At 42.2% G+C, this 26,497-nt stretch overlaps 2 protein-coding genes across 11 annotated transcripts in view; one reads left to right on the top strand and one right to left on the bottom strand.

Annotated features, from left to right (window-relative positions):
- The window catches only part of TMEM62 (transmembrane protein 62), a 47,731-nt gene extending 34,422 nt beyond the window's left edge, over window positions 1-13,309 (top strand). For all 9 annotated transcript variants that reach the window (XM_038407961.2, XM_043517528.1, XM_043517526.1 and 6 more), the window contains 5 exons: window positions 380-493; window positions 1,707-1,791; window positions 7,851-7,955; window positions 8,817-8,935; window positions 11,026-13,309. In XM_038407961.2, coding sequence (XP_038263889.1) covers window positions 380-493; window positions 1,707-1,791; window positions 7,851-7,955; window positions 8,817-8,935; window positions 11,026-11,352 — 750 coding nt within the window. In that variant the 3' untranslated portion in view covers window positions 11,353-13,309. The remainder of the gene's footprint in view (window positions 1-379; window positions 494-1,706; window positions 1,792-7,850; window positions 7,956-8,816; window positions 8,936-11,025) is intronic.
- Window positions 13,310-20,570: 7,261 nt separating this feature from the next.
- The window catches only part of PTGR2 (prostaglandin reductase 2), a 42,640-nt gene continuing 36,713 nt past the window's right edge, over window positions 20,571-26,497 (bottom strand). Inside the window, exons 8-10 of one of the 2 annotated variants that reach the window (XM_038405597.2) lie at window positions 26,161-26,200; window positions 25,094-25,176; window positions 20,571-21,650 (exon numbers count right to left, since the gene is read on the bottom strand). In XM_038405597.2, the coding sequence (XP_038261525.1) occupies window positions 25,112-25,176; window positions 26,161-26,200 (105 nt within the window). In that variant the 3' untranslated portion in view covers window positions 20,571-21,650; window positions 25,094-25,111. Of the gene's footprint in view, window positions 21,651-25,048; window positions 25,177-26,160; window positions 26,201-26,497 lie in introns of those variants that run through there. The other variant, XM_038405598.2, reaches the window with a different exon arrangement.

The following is a 26,497-nucleotide window of genomic DNA, read 5'->3' as shown; positions in this document are numbered from 1 at the left end:
TGTTTCAGAGGTGAGGGTCTCCGGAGTTGAAACAAAAACTGATGGCTGAAGGTAGCCCCTTCTGCAAGTTGCTGAGTCTCTGAAGGGGTCCCTTTCCCATGCAACACTTCCTGATTATAAATTCAGGGCCAAACATTTGCTTGCAACATAAAACTACATTGTCATAATTCACCTAAAAAGAATGTACCTGTGCAATAATATGTATTTAGTACAGCAATCTGCCAGTCTGTGTACATACTAATCAGATCTTTCCAGAGAAGTTAGCAATCCTAGCCAGGAGCCTTAACCTGAAATTTTGAATTATTCTGGAAAGTGGTTTGAAAGACATTTGTTTGGCACAATTTACATCTGATTACTTCTCTGTTTTATTCCCAACCAGGATGCCATTGGGAAGAGCAGCACTCAAGGTCATACATTTGCTGTGAACGAAAACCTCTCTCTCAGATTTGGCTTCTTGTCATCTCTCATTCTCCTTACAGATCACTACATCCTGGTGGGTGCTTTCAGCCAAAATAGCGGTCATACCTACTTTCTTTCTCCTAGAGACTTTCAGAGCCATTTTTCTACCTCATGTTGAGAATAAATTATTTAATGTTTGAGTTGATCAGATACTACAGTGATGGGGTCATATAAGAAACTTTGCAGATATTTTCAGACTTCAGTTCCCAAATTGCAGCAATCAGAGATGAACATGCATTGATTACACATGCAAAAAACCCTCACATTTGCATCCACAGCTGTCCATTTTGCACACATGCATGTTTTGTGCATGAATTAGGTATGTATTTTGTAGGTGTGATTATGCAAAAATGAAGCCACCAAGTCTGGCTTGGAGAAAAGTGAAGCCCAAACTAAATTTAAAGAAGAGTAGTAAAAATAGATTACTACAGAGGTGGACTAGCAGGATTATAGGAAGAATTTTTACATCATCTGCTCATGTTGTGCTTGGCTTTAGCAAAGCTAAAGACCAAAGGTGAAATCCTGGCCCCATGAAAGTAGAAAATCCCATTGACTTGAACAGATAAAGGATTTCACCCTTACAAAGGACCAGAACTGGAATAAACAGGAGGATGGAATCATACGATTAATATGTATTAATAGAATTATATGAAGGAAGCTTTAGGTTGTACCTGTGACTTTCTCAAAACTCTGATATTAGTTCTCTAAATTTGTAACTCTGACGTTCATCACAGTCACTTAAAAGAAAACTGTAGTTTTACTACAGCTATCTGAAAATGTATATGGTGATAAGTGTCTTCCTATGTGAAATATGTTTTAATTTAATTTTTATTTTTGTGTTTATTGAAGAAAGCAAGGCATGTGTGTGATCCCAATAGTTTGGAAACCCAATGAAACCGACTGCAAAATTCCCCTTCCATTTTGCTTTGATACAGAAACTTAATTACTGGTAGTTCTTACAACTGTTGTACTATTTTGCAAATTATTATAAATGTATTCCCACAGTCAGTGTTGTTTCACTGTGAAAGTATTTCTGATAGAAACCAGAACTAACCTGAATTTACTGACTTTTCTCAAGTTCCCCTGTTTCTGAAGTCTCATTGTTACTTTAAATGTGATGGCACCTGGAATCTCAAAATACCTGTTTTAATTAAACCATTTATTTTTCTCACTTTCACACAGCTGTACTAAGAAGATAGATAACATTTAAAGTTTTGATTTATTGGAATAATTGTGTTTGTTTTCAGGCTCGAGTACTGTTTGGGCTGACTGTTCTGGTTCAGATCACCTTGCTTCTTATTTTCAGGTACCTTAGAAAGCCAGCACTCAAAGGTAAGAGCCAGTGTTTTGTCTGGTTTCAGAGTAGCAGCCATGTTAGTCTGTATTTGCAAAAAGAAAAGGAGTACTTGTGGCACCTTAGAGACTAACAAATTTATTTGAGCATAAGCTTTCGTAAGCTACAGCTCACTTCATCGGATGCATCCGATGAAGTGAGCTGTAGCTTACGAAAGCTTATGCTCAAATAAATTTGTTAGTCTCCAAGGTGCCACAAGTACTCCTTTTTCTTTTAGTGTTTTTTCTGTATTTTTTAAGAGGATTTTGCTTTTTTTCCACCCTCTATTCACTATTTTATCCTGTGCTATCAAGACAGCAAAAAAACCCTAATAATAATTATACTACTGTTTACTGTGCAAGCTTTGCATGTAACGCCTCTCAGCTTGAGTCGGTCCCTTGAAGCTGCCATTTTGTTTCCAGAAGGGCTCAGAGAATCTCTGATATGTCAAATAAAATATGGTCTAGTCAAGGGGTTCTCAAACCTCATTGCACCGTGACCCCCTTCTGACAATAAAAATTACTACATGACCCCAGGAGAGGAGACCGAAGCCTGAGCCCACTCAAGCCTCAACACCCTTTGGTGGGGAGCAAAGCCGCAGCCAAAAGCCTTCAGCCCTAGGCAGATGGCCTATAACCTGAGCCCCACCACCCAGGGTTTGGGATTTGGTCCCAGGTAGTGGGTCTCAGGCTTTGGTTTTAGCCCTTGGCCCCAGCAAGTCTAAGCCAGCCCTGGCGACCCCATTAGGTGACAAATCTGAGGAACTCTCCCAGATTGGGGTGTCAATAGAGGAGATTTTAGAACAGAGGTGGACAAACTTTTTGGCTCGAGAGTCACATCTGGGTACGGTGGAGTCCATCTTACGTGGGGGTTAGGTTCTAAAGTCAGCGTGTAAGGCGAAAATCGCGTATAGTCAAAATTACTCTTGAAAATCCCTTAAATTGCCCATAAAGTACAGTATACTGTACATGATTTTGTGTATACAACCCTGTACAGTAATATGTATAATGTATACAGTAATGTACAGTATATAATAGAGTACATATGCAAAATATAATTTTACAGTACTGTATTTTTAATTACAGAGGGTAATTACAGGGGGTTTATTACAGGGGGTCTCCAGGGCTTGATGTCAATCCAGGAGATGGAGGTGACAGAGAGCTTGGGGGAGGGAGAGTGAGTCGTAGACGAAGTGGTTGGCTCTGGTTCAGCTTGAGAAGCTGATTGCATAGGCTCATCTGCTGCTGGTTGTTTTTCCTTGAAAAACATGGTGATCGGCAACTGTCGCTGTTGTCTCTTGAGCTGCTCAAACATTTCTTGATACGGTCTCAAATCGTCCGTAATACTACGTGTGATTTTGAGGCTTCGATCCATCGAGGGATCGTATTGAGAAATTAAATCATTCAAGTGTTTTGTTGCTTGGAACACTTCACCAAATTTATGAAGATTCCAACTTGCTGGCTCTTCCTGTTCATCATCATCATCTTCGTCTTCTGTAGACGATTTTATCAGTTCCTCTAACTCTTTGTTAGTCAATGCTTCTCTATGGCTCTCAATTAATTCTTCAATTTCTTCCTCAAGGATGTCGACAAAGCCATTGCCACCCACGTGCGTGGCCACCTGAACAATGCGTTTCACTTCTTTGTCAATGGTCAGGAAACCCTTAAAATCATTCACACATTCTTTTCATAGGTTTCGCCAACATGCATTGACTGTTTCTGGCTTGACTGCATCTATTGCCTGTTTAATATAAGTGATGCAATTGGCAATGTTGAAGGACTTCCAACACTTCATCACATTAAGATTGGGATCAGCATCCATAGTGCTACATATCAGTGAGAACGTAAGCCTCATGTACGTGGCCTTGAAATAGCGAATCACGCCTTGGTCGAGAGGTTGGAGGATGGAGATGGTATTGGAGGGAGAAAGACGACTTCAACGTCGTTATGCCAAACCGGAGTGCCGCAGGGTGGCCAGGAGCATTGTTTATGATCAGCAACACTTTAAAGTCAAGTCCTTTCTCTTCGAGATACCGCTTGACCTCCAGAATGAAACACTTGTTGAAACAATCCAGAATTAATGCTACTGTCACCCAAGCCTTTTTATTTGATTGCCAGAACACAGGCAAGAGATTTTTGTTCTTGCCTTTTAGGGCACGGGGATTTGCAGCCCTGTAGAGCAAGCCCGGCTTTATTAAATGCCCAGCCGCATTGCCACAACACAGTCACACGGTCTTCAGCTGCTTTGAAGCCAGGGGCTTGTCTTTCTGATTTCGAAATGTAAGTGTGGTTGGGCATTTTTTTTCTAGAAGAGCCCAGTCTCGTCAGCATTAAAAACTTGTTCCGGAAGATACCCCTTTTTTTTTTTTATTATTTTCTTTAATTGTTCGGGGTAGTCTTTTGCTGCCTCTTCATTGGCAGATGCAGCTTCACCAGTAGTCTGCACATTTTTGAGGTTGAAACGGTTCCTAAAACGGTTAACCCAACCTTGGCTGGCTTTGAATTCCTTCTCATCAGAAGGCTCTCTCTCTTTGGCGGGAGGTTTGAACAGCGCGTAGAGGCTAAGAGCCTTTTCTTGCAATGTGTTGGCATCGATAGGCACACGTTTACAGTTCATGTCTTCCAGCCATAAGTTTAATGCCTTTTCAGTCTTCACTAAAGTCTTATCGTGCACCTGGCTCATCACCTTAGCAGTTATTGGAGCACTTGATGCCACAGCTTGACGAATTTCTCTCTCTCGAATCTTGATAGCACAGATGCTAGATTCGTTGTGGCCATATTTACGCGCCACTTTGGAGACTGACATACCATCTCTCAATAAGTCCAACACAGCCAGTTTTTCCTCCAGCGTTGGAACAGATCGCTGTTTCTTCAGTTAAGCACCAGATGAAGTAGTTGGCTTGCATTTAGGGGCCATGTTGTATGAAAAATACATACAGTATCTTTAAATACTAGAATCACACTCAGCGCGAAGAGATGCTCACACTCTGAGAGGCATGCGGGAACAGCAGATTCACGTCTCCCATCTCACGCTCACTCCGGGGCATATGCTCATTGAGTGGAATGGTGGGAGGAATCGCCTGCACTATTTACAGGTATCTTGTTATTTTTCTTTCTTTTTTTTTTTTTTTGCCATGCACATATAGTTGAATTCGCGTAAGTTAAATGCGTATGATGCGACTCACCTGTATAGAAATTGTATGGCAGGTCATGAATGCTCACAAAATTGGGGTTGGGGTTTGGGAGGGAATGAGGGCTCTGGCTGGGGGTGTGGGCTCCAGTCTGGGGCCAGAAATGAGGAGTTCAGGGTACAGGAAGGGGCTCCGGGTTGGGGCAGGTTGGGGTGGGGGGTGGGCATGAGGGCTCCAGCTGAAAGTGCAGGCTCTGGGGTGGGGCAGGGGGATGAGGGATTTGGGGTGTAGGAGGGTGCTCCAGCTGGGACCGAGGAGTTCGGAGGGTGGGAGGAGATCAGGGCTAGGACAGGGGGTTGGGGCAGGGGGTGCTGAGGGCTCTGGCTGGGGGTGCAGGCTCTGGGGTGGGACCAGAAATGTGCCGTTCAGGGTGTGGGAGGGGGCTCTGGGATGAGGCAGGGCGTTGGGGTGCGGGGGGCAGTTTGGGGGCTCTGGCTGGGGGTGCAGGCTCTGGGCTGGGGCTGGGGATAAGGGGTTTAGGGTGTAGGAGGGTGCTCTGATCTGGGGCTGAGGGGTTTGCAGGGCAGGAGGGAGATCAGGACTGGGGCAAGGGTTGGAGCACAGGCGGGGCAGGTCAGGGGTGCAGGTTCTGTGCAGCGCTTACCTCAAGCGGCTCCCAGAAGCAGCGGCATGTCCCCCCTCCAGCTCTTATGTGGAGGCGTGGCCAGGCGGCTCTGCATGCTGCCCCATCCGCAGGCATTGCCCCCACAGCTCCCATTGGCCACAGTTCCCAGTCAATGGGAGCTGCGGCGGCGGCACTTGGGGTGGGGATAGCGTGCGGAGCAGAGCCTGAGGGGGGGACATGCTGCTGCTTCTGGGAGCCGCGCAGAGTGGCCCCGGACTCTGCTACCCAGCTGGCATACCAGAGTGGAGCAAGCCCCAGACCCTGCTCTCCAGCGGGAGCTCAAGGGTGGGATTAAAATGGCTGGCAGGCCAGATCCAGCCTTCAGGCTGTAGGTTACCCACCCCGTTTTAGAACAAAATGATAAACTAAACAGTAATAAGTCCAGGATCAGATGGTATTCACCCAAGAGTTCTGAAGGAACTCATATGTGAAATCACAAATTTCATATGTGAAATACTATCTGGTAGGTAGTCTGTCACTTAAATCAGCCTCTGAACAGGTGATTGGAAGATAGCTAATGTAATGCCGATTTTTTAAAATAGGTTTCAGGGACAATTCTGGCAATTACAGGCCAGTGAACCTAACTTCAGGACCAGGCAAATTGGTTGAAACTATAATAAAAAATAGAATTATCAGACACACAGATGAACAAAATATGTTGGGGGAAGAGTCAATATGGCTTTTATAATGGGAAATCGTGCCTCACCAATCTATTAGAATTCTTTGAGGGGGTCAACAAGCATATGAACAAAGGTGATCCAATTGATATAAAGTATTTGGACTTTCAGAAAGCCTTTGGCAAGGTCCCTCACCACAGGCTCCTAAGCAAACTAAGCAGTAATGGGATAAGAGGGAAAGTCCTCTCATGGATCAGTAACTGGTTAAAAGATAGGAAACAAAGGGTACAAATAAATGGTCCATTTTAACAATGGAGAGTGATAAATAGCGGGGTCCTGCAAGTATAGTGGGGCGTGTGCTGTTCAACATATTCATAAATGATCTGGAAAAGTGTGTTAACAGAGAGATGGCAAAATTTGCAGATGATGCAAAAGTACTCAAGATAGTTAAGTACAAAGCAGACTGCAAAAGTTACAAAGGGATTTCAGAAAATTAGGTGACTATGTAACAAAATGGCAGATGAAATTCAGTGTTGATGTGTGAAAAGTAATGCACACTGGAAAAAATAATCCCAACTATACATACAAAATGATGGGATCTAAATTACCTGTTATCACTCAAGAAAGAGATCTTGGAGTCATTGTGGATAGTTCTCTGAAAATATCTGCAAAGTGTTCTGGGGCAGTCAGAAAAGCTAACAGAATGTTAGGAACCTTTAGGAAAAGGATAGATAATAGAACAGAAAATATCATAATGCAACTATATAAATACCTGGTATGCCCACATCTTGAATACTACATGCAGTTTGGGTTGCCCCATCTAAAAAAAGTATACTGGAATTGGAAAAGATACAGAGAAGGGAAACGGAAATGATTTGGGGTATGAAACAGCTCCCATACAAGGAGATTTAAAAGGGTGGGACTGTCCATCTTGGAAAAGAGGTGACAGAAAGGGGGATATGATAGAGGTCTATTAAATCATGGATTGTATGGAGAAAGTGATTAGGGAAGTGTTATTTACACCTTCACATAACACAAGAACTAGGGGTTACCTGTTGATATTAATAGGTGGCGGGTTTAAAACAAACAAAAGGAAGTACTTCTTCACACAATGTATAGTTAACCTGTGGAGCTAATTGCCAGGGGATATTGTGAAGGCCAAAAGTATAACTGGATTCAAAAAAGAATTAGCTAAATTAATGAAGAATAGGTCCACCAATAGCTATTAGCCAGGATGGTTGGAGCAACAACCATGTGCTCCGGGTGTCTCTAAATCTCCAACTGCCAGAAGCTGGGACTGGATGACAGGAGATGGATCACTCATAATTACCCTGTTCTGTTCATTCCTTCTGAAGCATCTGGCACTGACCACTGTCAGAAGACAGGATACTGGGCTATCTGAACCATTGGTCCAAGCCACTATGATCATTCTTATGTTCTTAGAGAAGCTACCTGTTTATTCTCTTGTGTTGGTGCTCAAAACTTACTCAATATTCTGTTAATTTATTTTTCTTATTTTATATATTCTGTTTAAACGGTGTGTAGATTTGTTTTAAACAGACACATTTTATATGTATCCTTTATGCTCTGAATTAATAATTTTTCTGAACTGCTTCCTTTGTTCAGGACCTCCAGGATTAGTAATGCTGACCTCCTTTTCACTTCACGTCTTGAGCAAAACAAACACCTTCTTTTACTCTGTTCTGATACTGAGTTTGTATACAGCTCTTGGTATGTAGCTTAGAATACTAGAGGATATACATTGTAATTTTTAAAATGTGCAGAGATGTTCAGAGATTTCTCAATAAAAACTTTATATTATATATAAAATAAAAAAGTTAGCTGGGTTACAAAGCTGAGTTGTGACTTTAAAAATTCTTGTACAATAAAACTGAAGGCTTATTTGTTAAGTATTCCAAACTTAGAATGTCATGACTTTGGATTCTAAAATTATACTGTGAACATTTAAAACAAATTAGGACTCACTTATTCTTTTTAAAATAAAAGACTGAGACCTGGCTATGGCTTGGCAAAGTGTGAGCATATGGCATGTCTATTTCACATTATAGCTTATGACGGCACCTCAGCTTTGACCTCGAAACACCCTGCTTACTTAGTCTGGTCGTTCCCTAAGAAAATGGTACCAATTATGTAAAACATCCATTAAAACTGAGTGTGCCAAGCTCACTTTCATTTGTAACCCAAGACAGATTTAAAACAAGATGTGAAAGACTAGTGTATAAACACACTGTAACCCTAGTGAAAGATCTGTGTTTCAGAAGGATAGTTTCTATGGATACACCATTTCTACCTGCAGCAAAATGTTCTGTGTGGTATCAGAATTGTTAGATATTAGATTTATATAAGAATATTTTCATTGCAGGGTGTCAGGTGGCGTCAGTTGATGATGCACTATGCTTTGTTAGTTTCACCCAGGAATGTTTATCAGGCTCAATACATGGTGTTTATTCTAAAGTGATCGCTAGACAAACAAGTAGTTTTCCTAATACTAGCTCATGCTTTGGGCTGGTGGAGTAAGTCATCTCTGTATTGTATTTACTATTGCTGTTGAATTTATTTCCTCTCCTACAGGACCCTGGTTTATTGGCGAGGTGATAGATGGCCAGGTGGGCACCTGTTTTTCCTTTGGGGTAATTGTTGGTGGACATTTCCTGCAAGGCAGCTTGACATTCGTGGTTGGAATTTTACAGGTGAGAATTTAGATATGAACATTGGCAAGCTGCTATAGCCTGTGAGATTTTTTCAATCTCTTTGAATTTTAGAAATGGTGGAGGAGGAGGGTTGTGGCAGATCGGAGAAGTGACGATATGGTGGTCAAAACTCTGATCTTTCAAACTGAGACCACAGTTTAAGTGGAATTTGGTAGGTTACATGGAGCACATTTATTAGTTTCTGCTCTTTGTCTGTATAGCCAATTCAACATAGTTGTTTTATAGGGCATATCTTTATTGACTGTGATATCTGTTAGGAAATCTGTAGTCCTGGAGTCAAAGGGTTAAGAAATGTGAGCTAACCCCGGAGCTTTCTGCCTGACAAATATGGAGGCCATTTGAGATACTGCAGGAGAGATGGCATTGTAACCTGGATGTCAGATTAAGGATAGATAGAAGGCTTTTTAACAAAGGCCATAGAACTTCCCCAAAATAATTCCTAGAGCATATCTTTTAGAAAACATCCTTAATGTGTTGGTGCTCTTATTTCCTCTATTTTGCCAACAAGGTTCCTGTTTCCTAGTTTGTTTAGCTAAATATATCTGTGCTGTTCCTTCTTTCCTAATCATTAGATTTTTTTTTTCTGTGTTTCAGGTGTGAGGTAGGATTTCTTTCATTAAATTTAAGTATTTTCCTTCCTCCCTTCCCCTTTGCAGTATCAGAGTCTTAGAAATTGTCACACCAGACCCCCAATTTTGCTCCCCTGCCCTTGCCCTCAAGTATTTGCCAAAGGGGACTCTTAAAACTCCAGCATCTCTTTTGAATTTGTGTCAATGCTGAAACTCACACATGACACAGAACACAACTAGCCATTAGAAGATCCGGAAGAGCATTTGAAAGCTCACCCTTCCTTCCTCTGACAAGATCACTTCTTAGGGACTAAAAACACTATAGAAAAGAACTGCTTGGCAGCATAGTATGCAAATGAATGGGTTTTCCTCTACAAAACACCTACCCAAGTGTTTTTCCAGAAACTCTACTTTATTTGCTTTCTTTTTAATTTTTAAATTCTATTTTTTTTTAGTCTTTAGCCATTGGTTAATTTACAGTCCTTTTTTCTTCCCTTCCGCTTCCTCTTCTTTGCCCTCTTGTATCCAAGAAGAAAACAGAATTCTTCAACAGGCTTCTGGTTCCATTTGGAAGACCAATGGACCTGTTGCTCTGTTTCAAAGTGTAGTTGGACAACAAATCAAAGACAACAGATTAATATTTTCAGCTGAAATTTGCATGGGGGTATGCACTCTTCTGGGTCCTAGGGATGCAGAATGCAGTTTTAACTGGTATCTAGTAGAGTAGCTGCCACTGCCTTAGTGGTAGTTAGCTGTATTATAGAGGTGATATTTTGACACACAGAAACATCCAAATCATCCATGCCAGATAAAGTGGAGGAAGGAATAGGGTTTAGAACTGGCAAGAGAAAACTCCTAATAGTAAAAAAGGGGAACATTCATTGGGGAGTTCTATCAATTTTTGCCCACTCCCTTGTGAAGTTTTGACTTACTGATGTTCCTTTGTTTTCCTTCTTAAATATCATCAGTAAATCTTGGCTACCTGTTAGCAATCATTAATTCACACTACCTCTTCTCTGCTTTAGGGAGGGAGCAGAAAGAAAAAGCAATGTTGCTTCTTTCGCTCAACCTTTTCTTTCTTTTCCTTACCTCTGTTTAATTTTCCTTTGACTCTTCTGTACACCAGTTGGAAGCAAAAGATTTTCCACTTCCTCTTGCTGCAATCCGTCACACTTGAGCCATGCTCCAGCCAAGGAGGACTGACTGGTTAAGATTTTTTGCAAACCCTTCAAATTGGTCAGTAGGTTTCTGTGTTAAATAGATATGAGCTCCCACTTTCACCAGTCTGAGTTTAATGCCTTCCCAATTTTCCTAGTCAGCAACAGTTTCTGTGGAAGAATCTAACTCCAGGAATTATACCCTCTGGAACACTATTGCTGGCTACTAGACTAGTCTATGGGATAGTTATTGTGCCCTCCTGTATCTTCCCATGGTCTGACTTGCTCAATATAACATTCCTGAGACATTTAAATTCTCCTTTCTCTCTGCTTGCCTTTCCAGATGATATTTTTTAACTTGCCTTTGATGGCTTACCTGTGCTGGTGCCTGTTACTACGATGCCAGGGGCATAGCTTCTGCTCTCATATCTGTCATGCCAGGCATTTCCTCGCTGTGCCAATCCACCTAACCATGCTGCTCCTGCTGGCCTGGCAAGTCTATTCCTGTTACTTCCTGCAACGGACCTATGGAACTCTAGCTTTCTTCCTCTCCCCAATGAAGACCTGGCTGGTGGTGCTGACCCTAGTTCTGATCCATAAAACCTGGACACTGAGTTCTTCCGAGCTGAGAACTTACATAGTGGAGATGAAAAACTATCAGAGCTCTTAATGCCTGATGAAGGTATTCAAAGTTCTTTTGAGTGAAGCTGTGAACTGCAGGTTTGTATGGCTGCATTTCAGTACTGCGCAAGCAATTAAATGGTAAGATCTGAAGCTGTCCCTGAATTGCTTCAGAACTTTGTGGTAATGGGGTTTTCTGTGGTACAGAGTGGACCTGTGTGTTTGACAGGTGGAATTGTTTCCTGATTACTGAATGGAAAAATATTTTAATTTATTAAATTCCTAATTCTATAACATTGGAAAAAATTCAGGAGTGGATCTTTATAATGCATTATTGGAACTGTGCTGCTATTTATTTATTTATTTCAGTGTTTACACATGGGTCTACAAAACCACTCAATGTGATTGGATGTCATTAAAGACAGTATTGACCATAACATAGGTCTGCAACAGTGGCCTTCACACAAAGTGTCACTGTGGTTTGTGCTAACTACACTTCTTGATATGTATAATGCTGTAATGTATATCAGCAACTCAAATCTAATTATAATGTGTATGTGTGTCTAAGTCCTGCTCTATTCTTCTTCTTCAGACAGAGCTAAAGAGAGGCAGTGTGCTCTGTCTTTGCCTTTTCTCTCCCAACAGTGACCCACACCTGACTAGTGAAAGAGCTGTGTTGGTTGGTGTTAAAGGGAGGCTCTGTGATGGTCAGAGTGGGGAATCAAAGCAGAGAAGAACGGAGGTAGGATTCTTCAGGGATGAAAGATCTAAATGGAGCAGTGTGGGCCAATGATTAGGGCACAGGAGTGGGAGTCAGGAAACTGTGGTTATGTGACCTGCTGTGTGATCTAGGGTAAGTCGTTGAACTTCTCTACTCTTCAGTTTCTCTAGCTGGTTTATGGATAAAAACCATGAAGTGTTTCATATTTATAAACTATCCCTTCCCCCCCTCCATCCCCTCATCAGAAAGAGGGATAGTGTAGGTACAGGACTAGAATTGGGAAGTCCCTAACGCTAATCCCAGCTCTGACTCTTTGGATATGTGTCTACGTTTCCACCTGGAGATGTCATTTCCAGTTCAAGGAGCCATTCTAGAGCTAGTGCACAAAAATAGAACATAGCTGCTGTGGTGTGAGCAGTGGCAGGGGTTACCCTCTCTGGTTTTAACCGTGCTAACTCTCATGGAGCTAGCATGGTGTGTTTCCACAAGCTTAGAATTACATCCCCATCTTGAAGTGTAGACAAACCCTTTGTTTATGTCTTTGGACAGCCACTGTGCTTCTTCATGTCATTTTTCCCTGTCTTTAAAGTAGAGAGAATACTTGCCTACCTCACAGGGCTGTTGTGAGATGCAAAATTTAAGTACCTTGAACATGAAATGATATATAAGTGCTAACTAGAAAGAGCACAGATCTCATCTACACAGGTGTTGTGAGGTTTTTTGCTTGTGTACAATAAAGAATCTCCTAATTCAAACAACAACAAAAAAGGAGTAAATGAAGTAGAATGTATAGAAAAATAATTAATAGAATTTGGGGAAAAAACACTTTTTAAAAAAACATGGAATAGTTATTTCTAAAACTTGATACTTTTCTGTCTTTTAATGTTTTTCTCAGTGACTAGCACTACCAAGGGGAGAGAGAAGGTAATATAAAGAAATCTGAGGAATCAATTATACATGTGAAACCTGGTGTTTTGCACACAGTTTACAGCATACTTTGCACTGCTTACCGCAGCTCACCAGTGCTGCTATGTAAATCAGCCACCAAAATTAAGAAAGTTTACAAGTCCAGAAACAAAACATAGCTACCACGAGGAGTAATGAAAATCTAATGATCTTTTTACTCATTGTGTGAAGCCATACAACTAATACTTTTATTATCAGATTAGGAAGAACAGGAAGTGGTAGTATGACATTTCTGCTCCATATCCTGTGGCAAGACCCTGATCTGAGATGACCCTGCTTTTCTGTTCATTACAACTCAATAAAACCTTTATGGATTCAACATCCCAGTGTCTGGTTCACTTTTCAGCTCCTGAGGATTGGTTGGTTGGAATTCTATTGTGAGCCAATTAGTGCCACTCCAGCAGGGGTGCTGTGGAGTGATAAAGAATTATGTACTCCTTGATGAATTCCATAGCTCTGATATCCCAAGCTCAAGACACCCAGATAAGAATCAGATGCTGAGAAAAGCAGCTGACAGGGTGAATTAAATACCTACATGAGTAGCGGTATATTTGAGGGAAAGTGGCGTGAGCTCTACTGGGTACCACTATCCTGATACCATAGTGATGAGCACATTATAAAAACCTGGACTACAACACAAAATAGGAAACACCTCTGGCCCCTGCCTTTGTTTAGATGTGATGTGGGTCTTTTTTTTTTTTTTAATTGCCTGACAGCAAAAGTAAAACTTGATGCTGTCAGGAAATCTGGCTTATGACTATTCTCCTACCCCAGCCACCTTGTCCATTGCTATCTTACTAGGAATATATTTACTCCCCTTGCAAGAGTTCATACAGTGATTGAATTTAAAATGCTCAATTTGAAAAAAAGTTTCCTTAAAAGTCCATTTTTTGAGGCTAAAAGTTCTTGGAAGAGGAGACTGAATATGAGTTAGCTATGAGAAAGTTGACAACTAAATTAAAAGCCAACTGGAAGTACAAATTAAGGAGAATGTAACTGATAGTTTACTGAATATTAAAGATGCAAAATATGCCAGAGAATATAAAAATCAGAAGACAATAAATTTTGTGTTAAAACCTGGAGAATTTAATAAAACAAAATCACTATAGTTTACCATGCAGACAGAAGAGTATCACAGACTGCACTGTACTTATTAGCCTATCAACTATTTGAGGCAGGGACCATATTTTTTTTATGTATTTTTATAGTGCCTAGCTGTTGTCCATGGCCAGGATCCGTGACTGGAGCCCCCTCTGTCCCACAACAATACATGTAACAAGAAATTTGATATTCTGTAGCAAAACAATAAATGATGTGCATATTAATGTTAATGCAATTCCTCTGTCAGAGAACATCACCAACTCTGTAGTTGGACCTGTGCCCCCTGGCATTCGTACAAAGGCTACTGTGTGTTATACAAGTCAGCCAGCCTACAAAGAAGAGTATCTTAGCTAGAAAAAGGAGCAAATCAACCACAGTGGACTGTAGTGAGATGTCCCAATGTTAACAGGTCCCTCCTACTCCCAAGTTGCCAATGTGAATTAGTTCATGTCAGAGTTAAGCTCTTTTGATCATTGTTACCAGTCTACATTTCTCTTGAGTGGAGGAGCTGGCATTTTGCTATAATACATTTGATCATTCTTCAGGCTCAATATAAGATCACACAGTCCTCATGGCATATGAGACAGATTTTTCTTCAGTTCATGAATTACAAGGGTTTTTTTCTTGCGCAAAAGAAAATTTTTCTGGCATTCATTATTGGTAACTGTGACGGGGTCTGCTTACCCGGCGCTAGCCCAGAAATGGTTACACCCATATTATTGACAGTGGAAGTCCCGCCTGGGCATGCTCCAAATGCTCTAGCAGGATAAAGGGAGGAAGCCCAGCTCATTCTGGGATGGAGGCTGCAGGGGAAGGACCTATCTGGGAAGCTTCTGCAAAGGACCAGCCACCACCCCTGTCTACACCGGGAACTAGAGCCTCCCCAGACCAGCCTGAAGCCCTGCAACTGGAGAAGCCACTGGAGGCCACCGGCATAACAGACCACGGAGAATCTGAAGCCTCACGGGAGACCACCACGCAGATACTGGTAGGAAGTGACCCAGGGAGGGTGACCGAGTGGTACCTCCCACCTGTGAAACCTCAGTGTGTTTTGGTAAGACCCCCCCTGCTGAGTCAGTGGCAAATTGCTCCGCAACTCTTAGGGCCCTGGGTCGGGCCCCTACTGGGGCTGCCATACCTTTTGGTGGGCGCCCTTCCCCCCAAATGAACTCCAACTGCTAGGGCACGCTGCCCTGCATCCCAAGGGTAGCTCTATTGAACTCTGGCTGCTAGGCCATGCTGCCCAGAAGCCCAAGGTGGCTCTATTGAACTTGGGCTGCTAGGCCACGCTGCCCCGCATCTCAAGGGCGGCTCTATTGCTGTCCCAATCCTAGGGGCCATCACCTGTGTTTTGGACTTTAGATCCTGACCTGGTCATCTGGAAAGCCTGGGAGAGGATTTGTAGGCAGTGCACTTCCACCCTCTACCCCCTGTTTGTGTGACGGGGTTGGGGCATAGACGGCCACAGTAACACACAGTTCTTTTTTCCTTTAACATAATATTGTTTGGCTGTTTTGGGGCACGCATGAGAATACAATAGTCTTTTGAAGTCAAGAACATCCTTGCCAAGCTGTTCATTAGGAGGGGACAGAAGTATTGGAAGAGAGCAAAGCAAAGGACAGATTATGGAAACATGCTGTTAAGACTTAACACATTGCCAGCAGGCGTTAATACCATGCTGTGACAAATCCATTTTTCCCTGAGAATGTTTCAATTGCAAAATTCTATGATTTTTATACATTAACCGTGGAGGAGGGAGGAATGGTGGTAACGTGGCCCTTTATAATCATTAACTTGCATTTGGAACTGTGGATGAAAATGTTAATTCAAAGTGACCTTTTTTTAAAAAAAAAAAATCCTTTTTATGAGAGCACCTTTTAAATAGTATTGCCTGAATTTTTTTTAAAAAGGCCTTTAAAAAATATGTGTATGGTGGTTTTTCTGCTCCCATTTATTTCTGAAAGGGCTTTTCTGTGGTCAATGGACTATATATAAAGTTCTGCCAAATGCACAAAAACTCTGAATGGAGAATGTTCCTCACTAAGTAGCCTCAGTAATCTTAGGCGATACGACGATTTCAGATGTTAGTGTCTTTCAAGTTGACTCTGTATCTTTTAATATAATATAAACTCCCCTTCATAAGAATAAGGCTTGGTCTGTACATATTTTCTATGCATGTTTAACTATTTTGGCTATGTGCGCTTTTTTGCGCTGTAATAGTTAAATAGGTACAACCCCTACTGTAGACTCATTCTATCAATAGAAAAGGGCTTTCTACTAGCATAACTTATTCCCCTTCCTGTATAGGAATATCTGTACAGGGCATCTTTATATTGATATAATTGCATCCACACTGTGGATTGTACAGCTTGAACTGTACTGGTGGAGGTCAGGTGGTACAATGTTAGTGTGTAGACAATGTCTAACTGCCAAAGGCAGGGCAGAATTTTCTTTCATTTTCACCTGTTGTCATCTATGTTGTCCACTCTCTTCAGTGAACAAACCTGTACATAAAAATAGCAGATCAGATGGCACAACATACAGTAGAACCTCAGAGTTATGAACACCTTGGGAATGGAAATTGTTCATAATTCTGAAATGTTCATAACTCTGAACAAAATGTTATGGTTGTTCTTTCCAAAGTTTACAACTGAACATTGATTTAATACAGCTTTGAAACTTCACTGTATTTGGAGTTTGGGTGCGGGAGGGGGCTTGGGGCTTGGGCAGGGAGGTGGGGTGCTGGAGAGGGTACGGGCTCTGGCTGTGGGTGTGGCCCCCGGGATGGGGCTGGGGATAAGGGTGTTTTGGAGTGCAAGAGGGGGTTCCAGCCTGGGGCAGGGGGTTGGGGTGTGGGAGGGAGTTCAGGGGTGCAGGCTCCGGCTAGACGGCACTTACCTCAGGCGGCTCCTGGAAGTGGCCGGCATGTCTGGCTCCTAGGTGGAGGGACCAGGGGGCTTTGTGCACTGCCCACGCCCACAAATGCTGCTCCCATTGGCCGGAAACCACAGGCAATGGGAGCTGCAGAGCCACCACTTGGGACAGGGACAGCGCACAAAGCCTCCCTAGCTGCCCCTGCGCCTAGGGGCTGCAGGAACATGCCAGCTGCTTCCAGGAGCCATGTGGAGCCAGGGCAGGCAGGGAGCCTGGCTTAGCCCTGTTGTGCTGCCAGCTGGACTTTTAGTGGACCAGGTGGAGCCACCAAGGTTCATTTTTGACCAGGCATTCCAGTCAAAAAACGGATGCCTGATACCCATATGAGTTATGTATAAAATTATAGTATAGCTGTTACATTTGATTAGAAAACATCCATGAGGCGATCATGTATCCCAGTCACACATGCTCCATGCTATTTATGTCCTAATCTCTCCTGTAGCAGTATTTGTGTATTTAGGGCTATCATTAAGGCTGCAGTACTGTTTCCATTCTAACATAGTCTATTTTCAGTTTCTGGTAGATTTCCAGAATGTTCACTTTTCTGACTGAAATTTTCCTTGGTTGGTCTCATATAAAGAAGAGATTTCTTTTGAAAATTTTGGCAGAAGTAGTTCAGCTCTGAATGTGTGTAATTTAAAAAAAAAAGTCAGCAGAAAGTCTGCATCTGAAGTAAGTGTGGGGAGTGTGTGGGGGATGTGAAAGTTGAAATTCAAAATGGAAATAGCCCTCATTGAGAAGGACCTGTTAGCATTCCAGTGAAAACTAAGTTTAGTTTTACATGGCTGAGCCTTTGAAATGGTGCATGCTCTCAAAAGCTTGGGAAGAATGGCCATTTCCACCATGTGTACAGTTAACTTAGAGGTAAATTAAAAATAACATAGGGAAGGAGGACATCAGTGAAACAAGGGCTCTGTACGTAGGATGAAAAGGGAAAGCTGCTATGCGCCTGATTCTGCCACCTAATATGCCTTGAATAGCGCAATCAAAGCCCCTGTGATAAGGTGGCAGAATCAAGTACTTTGTAAGAGAAGCTGAGGCTGAGCCAAGAGCTCCTGTGAAGCCCTTACTCTATCACTGCAGACTTTGGAAGATGCTAAGGATTTAGGAAGAGCTGCTGTTGTCTTCGTGCAGTTCACAGAAGGGAAACTCACTGATAGAAACACAAAGAGGCCTCCCCATCTCAGTACTCAGGTTCATGGGAGAGGAGGAACCCCCTCAGCTGTGACCTTCCTAAACTGGATAGGGCAGGGGTGGGCAAACTATGGCCTGTGGGCCATTTTAAGCCAGCCCCCAAGCTCCTGCTGGGGAGCAGGGTCTGGGGCGTGGCCCACTCCAGAGCACTGGGTCGGGGGCCGCACCACTCGGCTTGGTCCCACTCCGGTGCTCCAGCCAGGGCGCTGGGTCGGGGGGCCACACCATGCAGCTCCCGGAAGCAGCCGCATGGCCCTTTTCCAGTGCTCTAGCAGGGTCAGGGGCCGCTCCATGCGTAGGAGCCAGAGAAGGGACATGCCACTGCTTTGGGGAGCCGCTTGAGGTAAGTGTTGCTCTGAGACTGCACCCCGAGCCTCTCCTCATGTCCCTGCCCCAGACCTGATCCCCCTTCTGCTCTCCAAACCCCTTGATCCCATCCCACAGCACCCTTCTGCACCCCAAACCTCTTATCCCCAGCCCCACCCCAGAGCCCACACCCCCTGCCAGAGCACCCTTTCCTGCACCCCAGCCCTGATCCCCCTCCTGCCCTCCGATCCCCTTGATCCCAGCCCAGAGCACCCTCCTATACCTCAAACTCCTCATCCCCAGCCCGCAGCCCCAACCAGAGCCCTCACCCCTTCCCACACTCCAACCCCAATTTTGTGAGCATTCATGGCCCGCCATACTATTTCTATTCCCCAATATGGCCCTCAGGCCAAAAAGTTTGCCCGCCCTTGGGCTAGGGCAAGGTTTTCTAGTAGCCTTTAGCTAAATAGTTCCTGGTTATGGAATTTACACCGACTCATGTCACCTTTCTTCTGGGCAGTATGATGCTATCTGTGTAAAACAATAATAGATTTTTATAGGTTTCTTCCCCGCTGCTGTTCTTCTTCTGTTTATGGACTGTATAAGGCACCATTTCCCAACTTGAAAACAACCTGACTATTGTGAGAAGTATGGCAGTTGAGATGGAGGAGAGCAATTTAGGAATGGGTAAGACTATGTAACCCTGCATCTGCCCTTCCCCTTACTTTAAATATTAAGTATGGAATAAAGTATTGGGCAGCTCTTTGAAAACCATCTTTGTTCTTGTGGCAAATGCTAATACCTGCTGCAGAAACAGTTTCTCTGTGTAGGCTGCAGGCTTCCTGTGCCAGTCATGAACCCACGTTGTCTGGCACTACAGAACCACCAATAGGGCTGAGGAGGAAGGAGCTAACATAGAGGAGGAAAGGAGTGCACAAACAAACTCAAACCTAATCACTCACATATTCTCACAAGTAGTGGACAGACTTGAGGACTACTTTGAATTTATACCTGCCCTCTGCTCTTAAGTGGGAGCTTAGAGACCACCACCCACCGTCTAAGTTAAACCAACATGGAAGAAATCCTCAGCCCTTTGCCATTATTAACTCTTGAGTCCTGCATTTGTCCTATATATCTGTGCTAAGTCATCCTTTATTAACTGAGACCCATGTTGGACTATGCAAAAATAAGTGGCTGCTGAAGAATCACATAGTTAGTGTAAGTTAGAAACCTGAGGAAGAGCTCCGTGTAGCTTACAAGCTTGTCTCTTTCACCAACCAAAGTTGGACTAATAAAAGATGTAGATCAACACGGCTACAACAATACTGCAAACACATAGAGTAAGTCATATGCAATTAAAATAAAGACATCTGGATTTGTATTAATAGCTTGTAATATAGGACACTTTCCTTAATCATTTTTCCTTGTACTGTTTAAAAATAAGAGAGAACCAGGATTTGTGTGTGTGTGTGTGTGTGCGCGTGTGCGTGCTTCTTTATCAGGCTCCCACAGACAGCTGTGGTACCCTGTTGAGATTTCCTTCAGTCTTCCCTTTCTTTGGTTTTTCCTTCTTTAGCTATTTGTGTCTGGTAGCATCTTTATAGGTTAGTAGACTGCAGAAATATTACTGCATCCAAACTTCTTTTTAGAAGGGAAAGGTTCAGTACTGCAGCATGATCTCACATTGGGTCACCCCTCACTTCATCACCCATTGATAGGGTGGTGACTTGAGTAGATTACTAAGCAGCTGCTGTGAAGCAAGTAGTACAGGGGAGTTTCTGTATTATATGTTATCTCAGATGTGAAAAAATGACTCTCAGAGGAATGTTATTGCCATAAGATGTGTCAGCTCACACAGTGCCAGATAAACCGCTTACTCTGTGGAAACAGCCTTAAAGCAAACATAGTTCATAAATACAAGCCTTGTACTTTGGACAAACAAATCCAGCTCTGGGCCCAGGAAAAAGAGAAAATTTTTCTACAATTAATTTTTGCCTTCCGCTTCTGAAGCAGAAAAATGGAACGAAGACATTCATGGCCTTTCAATTGGGTTTTTATTATGATTGTAGTCTCTCTCCTACAATTACATCACATAAATGTAAAGGACAGTTTTCTTAGCAGAAGTCTTTTTTGAATAAAATAGGAATTTTGAATAAATTAGGGTATCTTATGACTAGTGATAGGGCAGCTTGCTACTGGGGTGTGTGTATGTGTGTGGAATTCCTCAATCCCATATTGGCAGAGTTTGGGAATGCAGTGAAGGCAGCCCATCTTCAGCCTTAAGGAGAAAGAAGGACTTTGCAGCAAAGCCTGTTGCTAAATTAGGAGACATGCTAATGAGGTCTGAAGGGAGACATGTAAAATTCTCATTTGTAGGGCAGTCTACTTGATATATGGGACCTTAGATTTGTGGAGAAACATGCAAATCCTTAAGAATGGGGAGAAATGGGAAAATCCCATGGCTTAAAAAAAATAGAAGTCACTCAGTAATGTATCTAAAATTAAATTCTTACAAAGAAATGACCATGTAAGAGAGCCTTCCACTTCCATTTAAAAACTGATACTGGGTATTTCAACTCACTAACAAAGTAAGAAAGACTAGTAGCATTTATTAAAAGCTCTTGCACAAAAATGCAGTAGTGGTGCAATTTTCAGGACCATTAACTATTTAGCCTCAGCTACTATCAGTTTCCCCACAGGGATATTCTGGTATTTCTCTTACTGGCGATCAGGACTTGATAACTAAGGTTGTCATGCTGTCACATTTATTCATTGGGGTTTGTTTATATAGGAACAGGGCATTTGATTTGGGTCCTGACCATAAGAATCAAGATTCCCATTCAGCAAGATATATTGTACATTAAAGCCAATTTGTGCTCTTTTGGAAGTTTCACTCCTGTCTGTTTCATTAACCACATGCAGGGTAATAACTTGTTTCTCCATGTTTCTAAAATTAAATTAGCTCTTTACTAAAAACTATTTACAGAGGTGCTGTAACTGCATCCAGCATTCCAACTATGTGCACACAGGCTGGCCTCCTGGTGTCTCCTGCCCTCCTCCAAACGCTTTCCTTCTGCACTCTAATCTCCTCCATCCATGCAGGTTGCTACAGCATCAGTGGCTGTCTGCAAGACACAAGAACTGCATAAGTTATCTGCTTTGCTGCTCTGTTTTTTTTAAGATCTGTGGTACTGTTAAATCTCAGGTAGGAGAAGGCTTCTAGGTCTGTCTACCCACTCAACCCAAATGATTTCATTTTCAATTTCTATCTGTGATTCTCTGTTTACAAAGTTGTTATTGTGTTGCACTTCCTCTCTGGCTTTCAAATTAAAAATGGTATTCTAAGTTGTTGGGTTTTTTGCCACACTAATAACTGGTTTGGCTGGCAAATGGATATTATAGTGAATTCTAAAGATTTTTTTTTTTAAACAGACTTCTAAAGCCTATTTAGAATAAATGTACCAGGTTTTGGAAACCTTATACAGGTCTGTCCCTTGAATAGTGGTCTTTAGGATGTGCCATTAGAAATTTCAAACTGTCAGTGTTCCAGGGTCAAGTCCATCCTTCATTTTTTTATGCAGAATGAAGGATAGATAGATTTGACTGGGCAGTACCGACTATGAATTGCTAGCAGTTATTTCTAAAGTGTAGTTTAGGATCTGTACATCTTCCCACTGAGGCCATGATGTTACAACCAGATAAAATATGGGACATTTGTGGCCCATGAGACTTTTCTTTGCTCTTAGAAGGTCCCTTCTCCTCACTGCAAACCTATGGTGCAAGTTGGGAATCTCATTTGCCAGGAAGTAGGGGCTAGTAGCTCTCAGGAGGATGATCTCCAGCAACTGTTGGGTGGTGCTTACAATTATACCACCTAGCCTGGAGAACCTTGACAGGGAGATGTATGTGTTTTTTCCTCACACCTCTGCTCCTTTCCCCTGAATGGATCCCCAAACTGCAGTGAGATCCTGGGGAATGGTGCTATAGGAGCAGCTGAACTCATTCCATGCAGGGGAGAGGGGAGGGTAAAGGAGTAGGTGCACATATAGAAGTTCCCCTCCATGTGTGAATCTAGAGAGATGCTGGTGGCACAATGACCTGCTCCTCACATCTATTCCAAGGAAGGACAGCCTGGTTGTACAGGCACTGCACTAGCATGCAGGAGATCTACATTCCATTCCTAGCTCTACCACAAATTTCCTACGTGATCTTGGATAAGTCAGAATCTCTGAGCATCTATTGCTCATCTGTATCCCAGTTATTCAGCCCAGGATTGTTATAAGGGAAACATTTGTTAGTGTTTGGAAGGTGGTTAGATACTATAGAGATGAACACCATAGAAAAACCTATCACTCATTGTCAGCTACTGCTACCTAACCCACAAGCTATCTTTAGTGTGACTAGTACAGCAAAAAACAGATCATACATTTAAGGATTAATAACAGTATGTTATAGATCCGGTTGGGCTTCCCCTGCCAGCCATGCATCAGACTGATATGAAAGGAAATCAAAGCTTATCGATCTCTGAGTGTTTTAAGTTTCCCTAGGACTCACCAGATTGTAGCACAGTTTCCTCCTTTGACCTCTCTGGCATATTTCCGGGGCACCAATTTGGTTTGTTACCCCCTTATGGAAATAGAGCCCCTCAATACACTTGCCTAGGCATCCAGATCCAGTCCGGATCCCTCCAAAATACCCCAGTAGCTTAAACTCACCTGGCCCCAGAATCCCACCAAAGGTGTAAGCCTTGTGGGTCACAGTTTAGCTCTTTCAAGAGGCATTTAGTAGGTGCAGCATATAACAGAGGCACTTTACTTGAGTTCTAACAGATTATTGCTCTTTAATCTCAAGAATTACACAGATCTATATGAAAAATAAATAAATCCTACATGCATTTCCCCTTGCTCTAGCTCACTCTTTTCATGGGAGACCATCTGTGTTCAAGCGGGTAGAGTCCTCTCTCCTTGCCTTTTCTGGCTCCTGCAGAAGTTTCTCTCAACTTACACTGATGGAAGAAGGCTTAAGAGAGAGATCAAACAGAACAGCTTCTGCTTTTTATAATCTTCCAGCACCTTTATCAGATGACCTCCTGATTAGCCTCCTCAGGTGAACAGAGACGCCTACTTGGTGAGTTCGTTGCCAGGCAACCTCTCCTTTAACTAACTATTTCTCCTAGGTCTAAGCAGCCCTATGATACCAGGCAGCATTGCTGAATGGTAGAGTCTGCTGATCTGCATACTGAATGATGAGATACAGAACTCTGATAAGAAACCTTTTATTTTTTCCCCTCTTTTAATCCTGAAAAACAATAGGAGTTAATGAACATTAAGCGTAAGGTTAAATCTAAGGCTGCATTTATCCCTGATGAAACTCACAATGGTGTATGCCATAACCATACAGCTAAGGGCAGCCTAGAATTCCTCCTTACCTGTAAGGGATTAAGAAGCTCAAGTAACCTGTTTAGACCTGACCAAAAGGACCAATGGGGAAAGAAAATACTTTCAAATCTGCAGGGGGGAAAGGCTTTGCGAGTGTGTTCTCCTGGGAAGCAGAGAAGCATCAGGTCAGAAAACTCATTCTCCTCTAAACCATCCTAAAATGAATCTCAATATTGCAAAAAGAGTAAGTAAGGCAAGGCGCATTAGATTCTTTTGTTTTAGCTTGTGAATTTTCCCTTTGCTAGAGGGAGGCTTATTCCTGTATTTTGTAACTTTGAAACTAAGCCTAGAGGGAAATCTGCTGTGTTTTTTTAATCTTTTGTTACCCTGTAAAGTTATCTTCCATCCTGATTTTACAGAGCTGATTCTTTTACCTTTTTTTCTTTATAATAAAATTCTTCTTTTAAGAACCTGATTGATTTTTTCAGTGTCCTAAGACCCAGGGGGCGTGATCTGTGCTCACTTTGTAACTAATTGGTTAGGATATTATTGTCAAGCCTCCCCAGGAAAAGGGGTATAAGGGCTTGGGGTGGATATTTTGGGAGAATAGGAACTCCAAGTGGTCCTTTCCCTGATTCTTTGTCTAAATCACTTGGTGGTGGCAGCATAATGTCCAAGGACAAAGGATTTGTGCCTTGGGAAGTTTTTAACCTAAGCTGGTAGAAATAAGTTTAGGGGGCTTTCATACGGGTCCCCACATCTGTATCCCAGAGTTCAGAGTAGGGAGGGAACCCTCAGAGTGTACAAACTGAAGGCCGGCACTTTCTGTGTGGATAAATTAGGATTCATATAATAATGCTCTGTCTTGACTTGTACGCATGATAAGAAATGCCACTATGTAAGGAAATGAACTAAATGGACCAGTGGAAGTGTTTCAGGCTATGAAATGGAAGTATTTCAGGTACTATGCACCTGGCTTCAGATACAAATCTAAGTTTTTCCGTGGAAGAGTTTTTCAAATGTACTCTTGCCTCCAAAAATCTCTGCTATCCAATTTGGGGGGGGGGGGGAAGGGGAGGTTAGTTGTTGGTGCCTGCTGTAACAAAAGGGAAGATTAATTTAAATAAAATAATGCTTGTTCAGCATTCAAGATAGAGTCAAGTTTATTTCATCTTTTGGGCCACACTCACATGAAGAGGCAAAGATTTTTATTCAGAAATTAGCACTATCTGTTTTCCAGTGTTGCCTCCAGTCATCATGGATTGGAAAGCCCCTATAAGAGAATAAGAATAATACATATTATTAGGATAATACCAATTAAACATTTGTGTGTAGTAAATTTTTTTTTTAAAGCAAAAATATTAGATAAGATCCTGAGAGCCTCCCTTACTGGATTATAACAACGTAAAGAGAAATCAAATTTTGGACTTAACGTATAGATTCCCCCGCAACACAGGAAGTTAAGGTACCATAATGTTAGAATGCAACAAGTTGCCAAAGGCAATTTAAATAAGACTTTAATAAATTAGTTTTAACGTTTAAAATGCCTGATCAGACCTTTGTTTACAACGATCATGGTTTATTTTTAATTATTGTATGCACTGTTGGGCTATGCCATGCAGACCACATGCAGTGCAGACACAACAGGAGGGCATATACCTGGCGAGCCTACAGCAAAGACTTTTATTTAAAGCTTTGACCATGGGGTGAAAAGGCAGCTTATAAAATATTTATTGCTTCAGAAATAAACATGAAAACTTTACATAAAAAGTAAAGCATGGGTAAACTGAATATTAAATATGGCTGTCCAGTTAGCCAACTCCCTTTAAAACAAATCCATGAAGTACAGTAAGCTAATGGTTTGAAATTAAACCCAACCTTTATGATTTACCTAATATTTTGATCCCAGGAGTTTTCCTCTGACTCTGCAGGACTAAAGCATTACTTAAGTTGTGCTGTTACCTGTGTAAGAATGCTTGTTTTCAAACCACAAGTTTTGAATGAGCTAGTTCTTTAGCTTGGATGTATAAAGCCCCTTTTGTTTTGTTTTTACTGTTTCTTGTGGTTTTTAGCCATTGGCTGCAGGCTATTTTACCTCTCGAAGTGACATTTTGACCTTTTTTAGGCAAATAATTTTAAAACCATGTTCTAGGAGAGAGACAAACATCTGAATTGGGGGAAGAGGAAAGGAGAGAGAAAGTTGTGTTGTAACTATATTTCAGCAAAGATTATGCTAGAAAATAATTCAACAGCTTACCCCCTATGTTTTCCAGGCCTTTTACCACAGTCTCTTTGACCTGTCAATAAGAATAGGGTCTTGTTAGTTTTCCCTGCAAAATCAGTGTCTATCTGAAAGGGGCCATGAAATTGCCATAGTACTGACCAAAGATTTTAAAGGCATCCTTTTACTCCACAAGGGAAGGTGCTCCCTTTTGGACCTTGCCCTTTGGTCACGATGAAAGTAGCTATATTGTTCAAGTAGATTATTTTAAACCTGTAGGCTAATAAATCCTTTAAATGAAAGATAGAATATTACTGCAGCTCTGGGTGTACATGAATGTGAAGTTCAGGAAGGATGAGCAGATCAGTTGGGG

The sequence above is a fragment of the Dermochelys coriacea genome, chromosome 6, assembly GCF_009764565.3.
Source record: "Dermochelys coriacea isolate rDerCor1 chromosome 6, rDerCor1.pri.v4, whole genome shotgun sequence".
In the NCBI taxonomy this organism is placed as follows: domain Eukaryota; kingdom Metazoa; phylum Chordata; order Testudines; family Dermochelyidae; genus Dermochelys; species Dermochelys coriacea.
The sequence above is the reverse complement of the archived record's forward strand: the minus strand, read 5'-3'. Positions and strand labels throughout refer to the sequence as shown.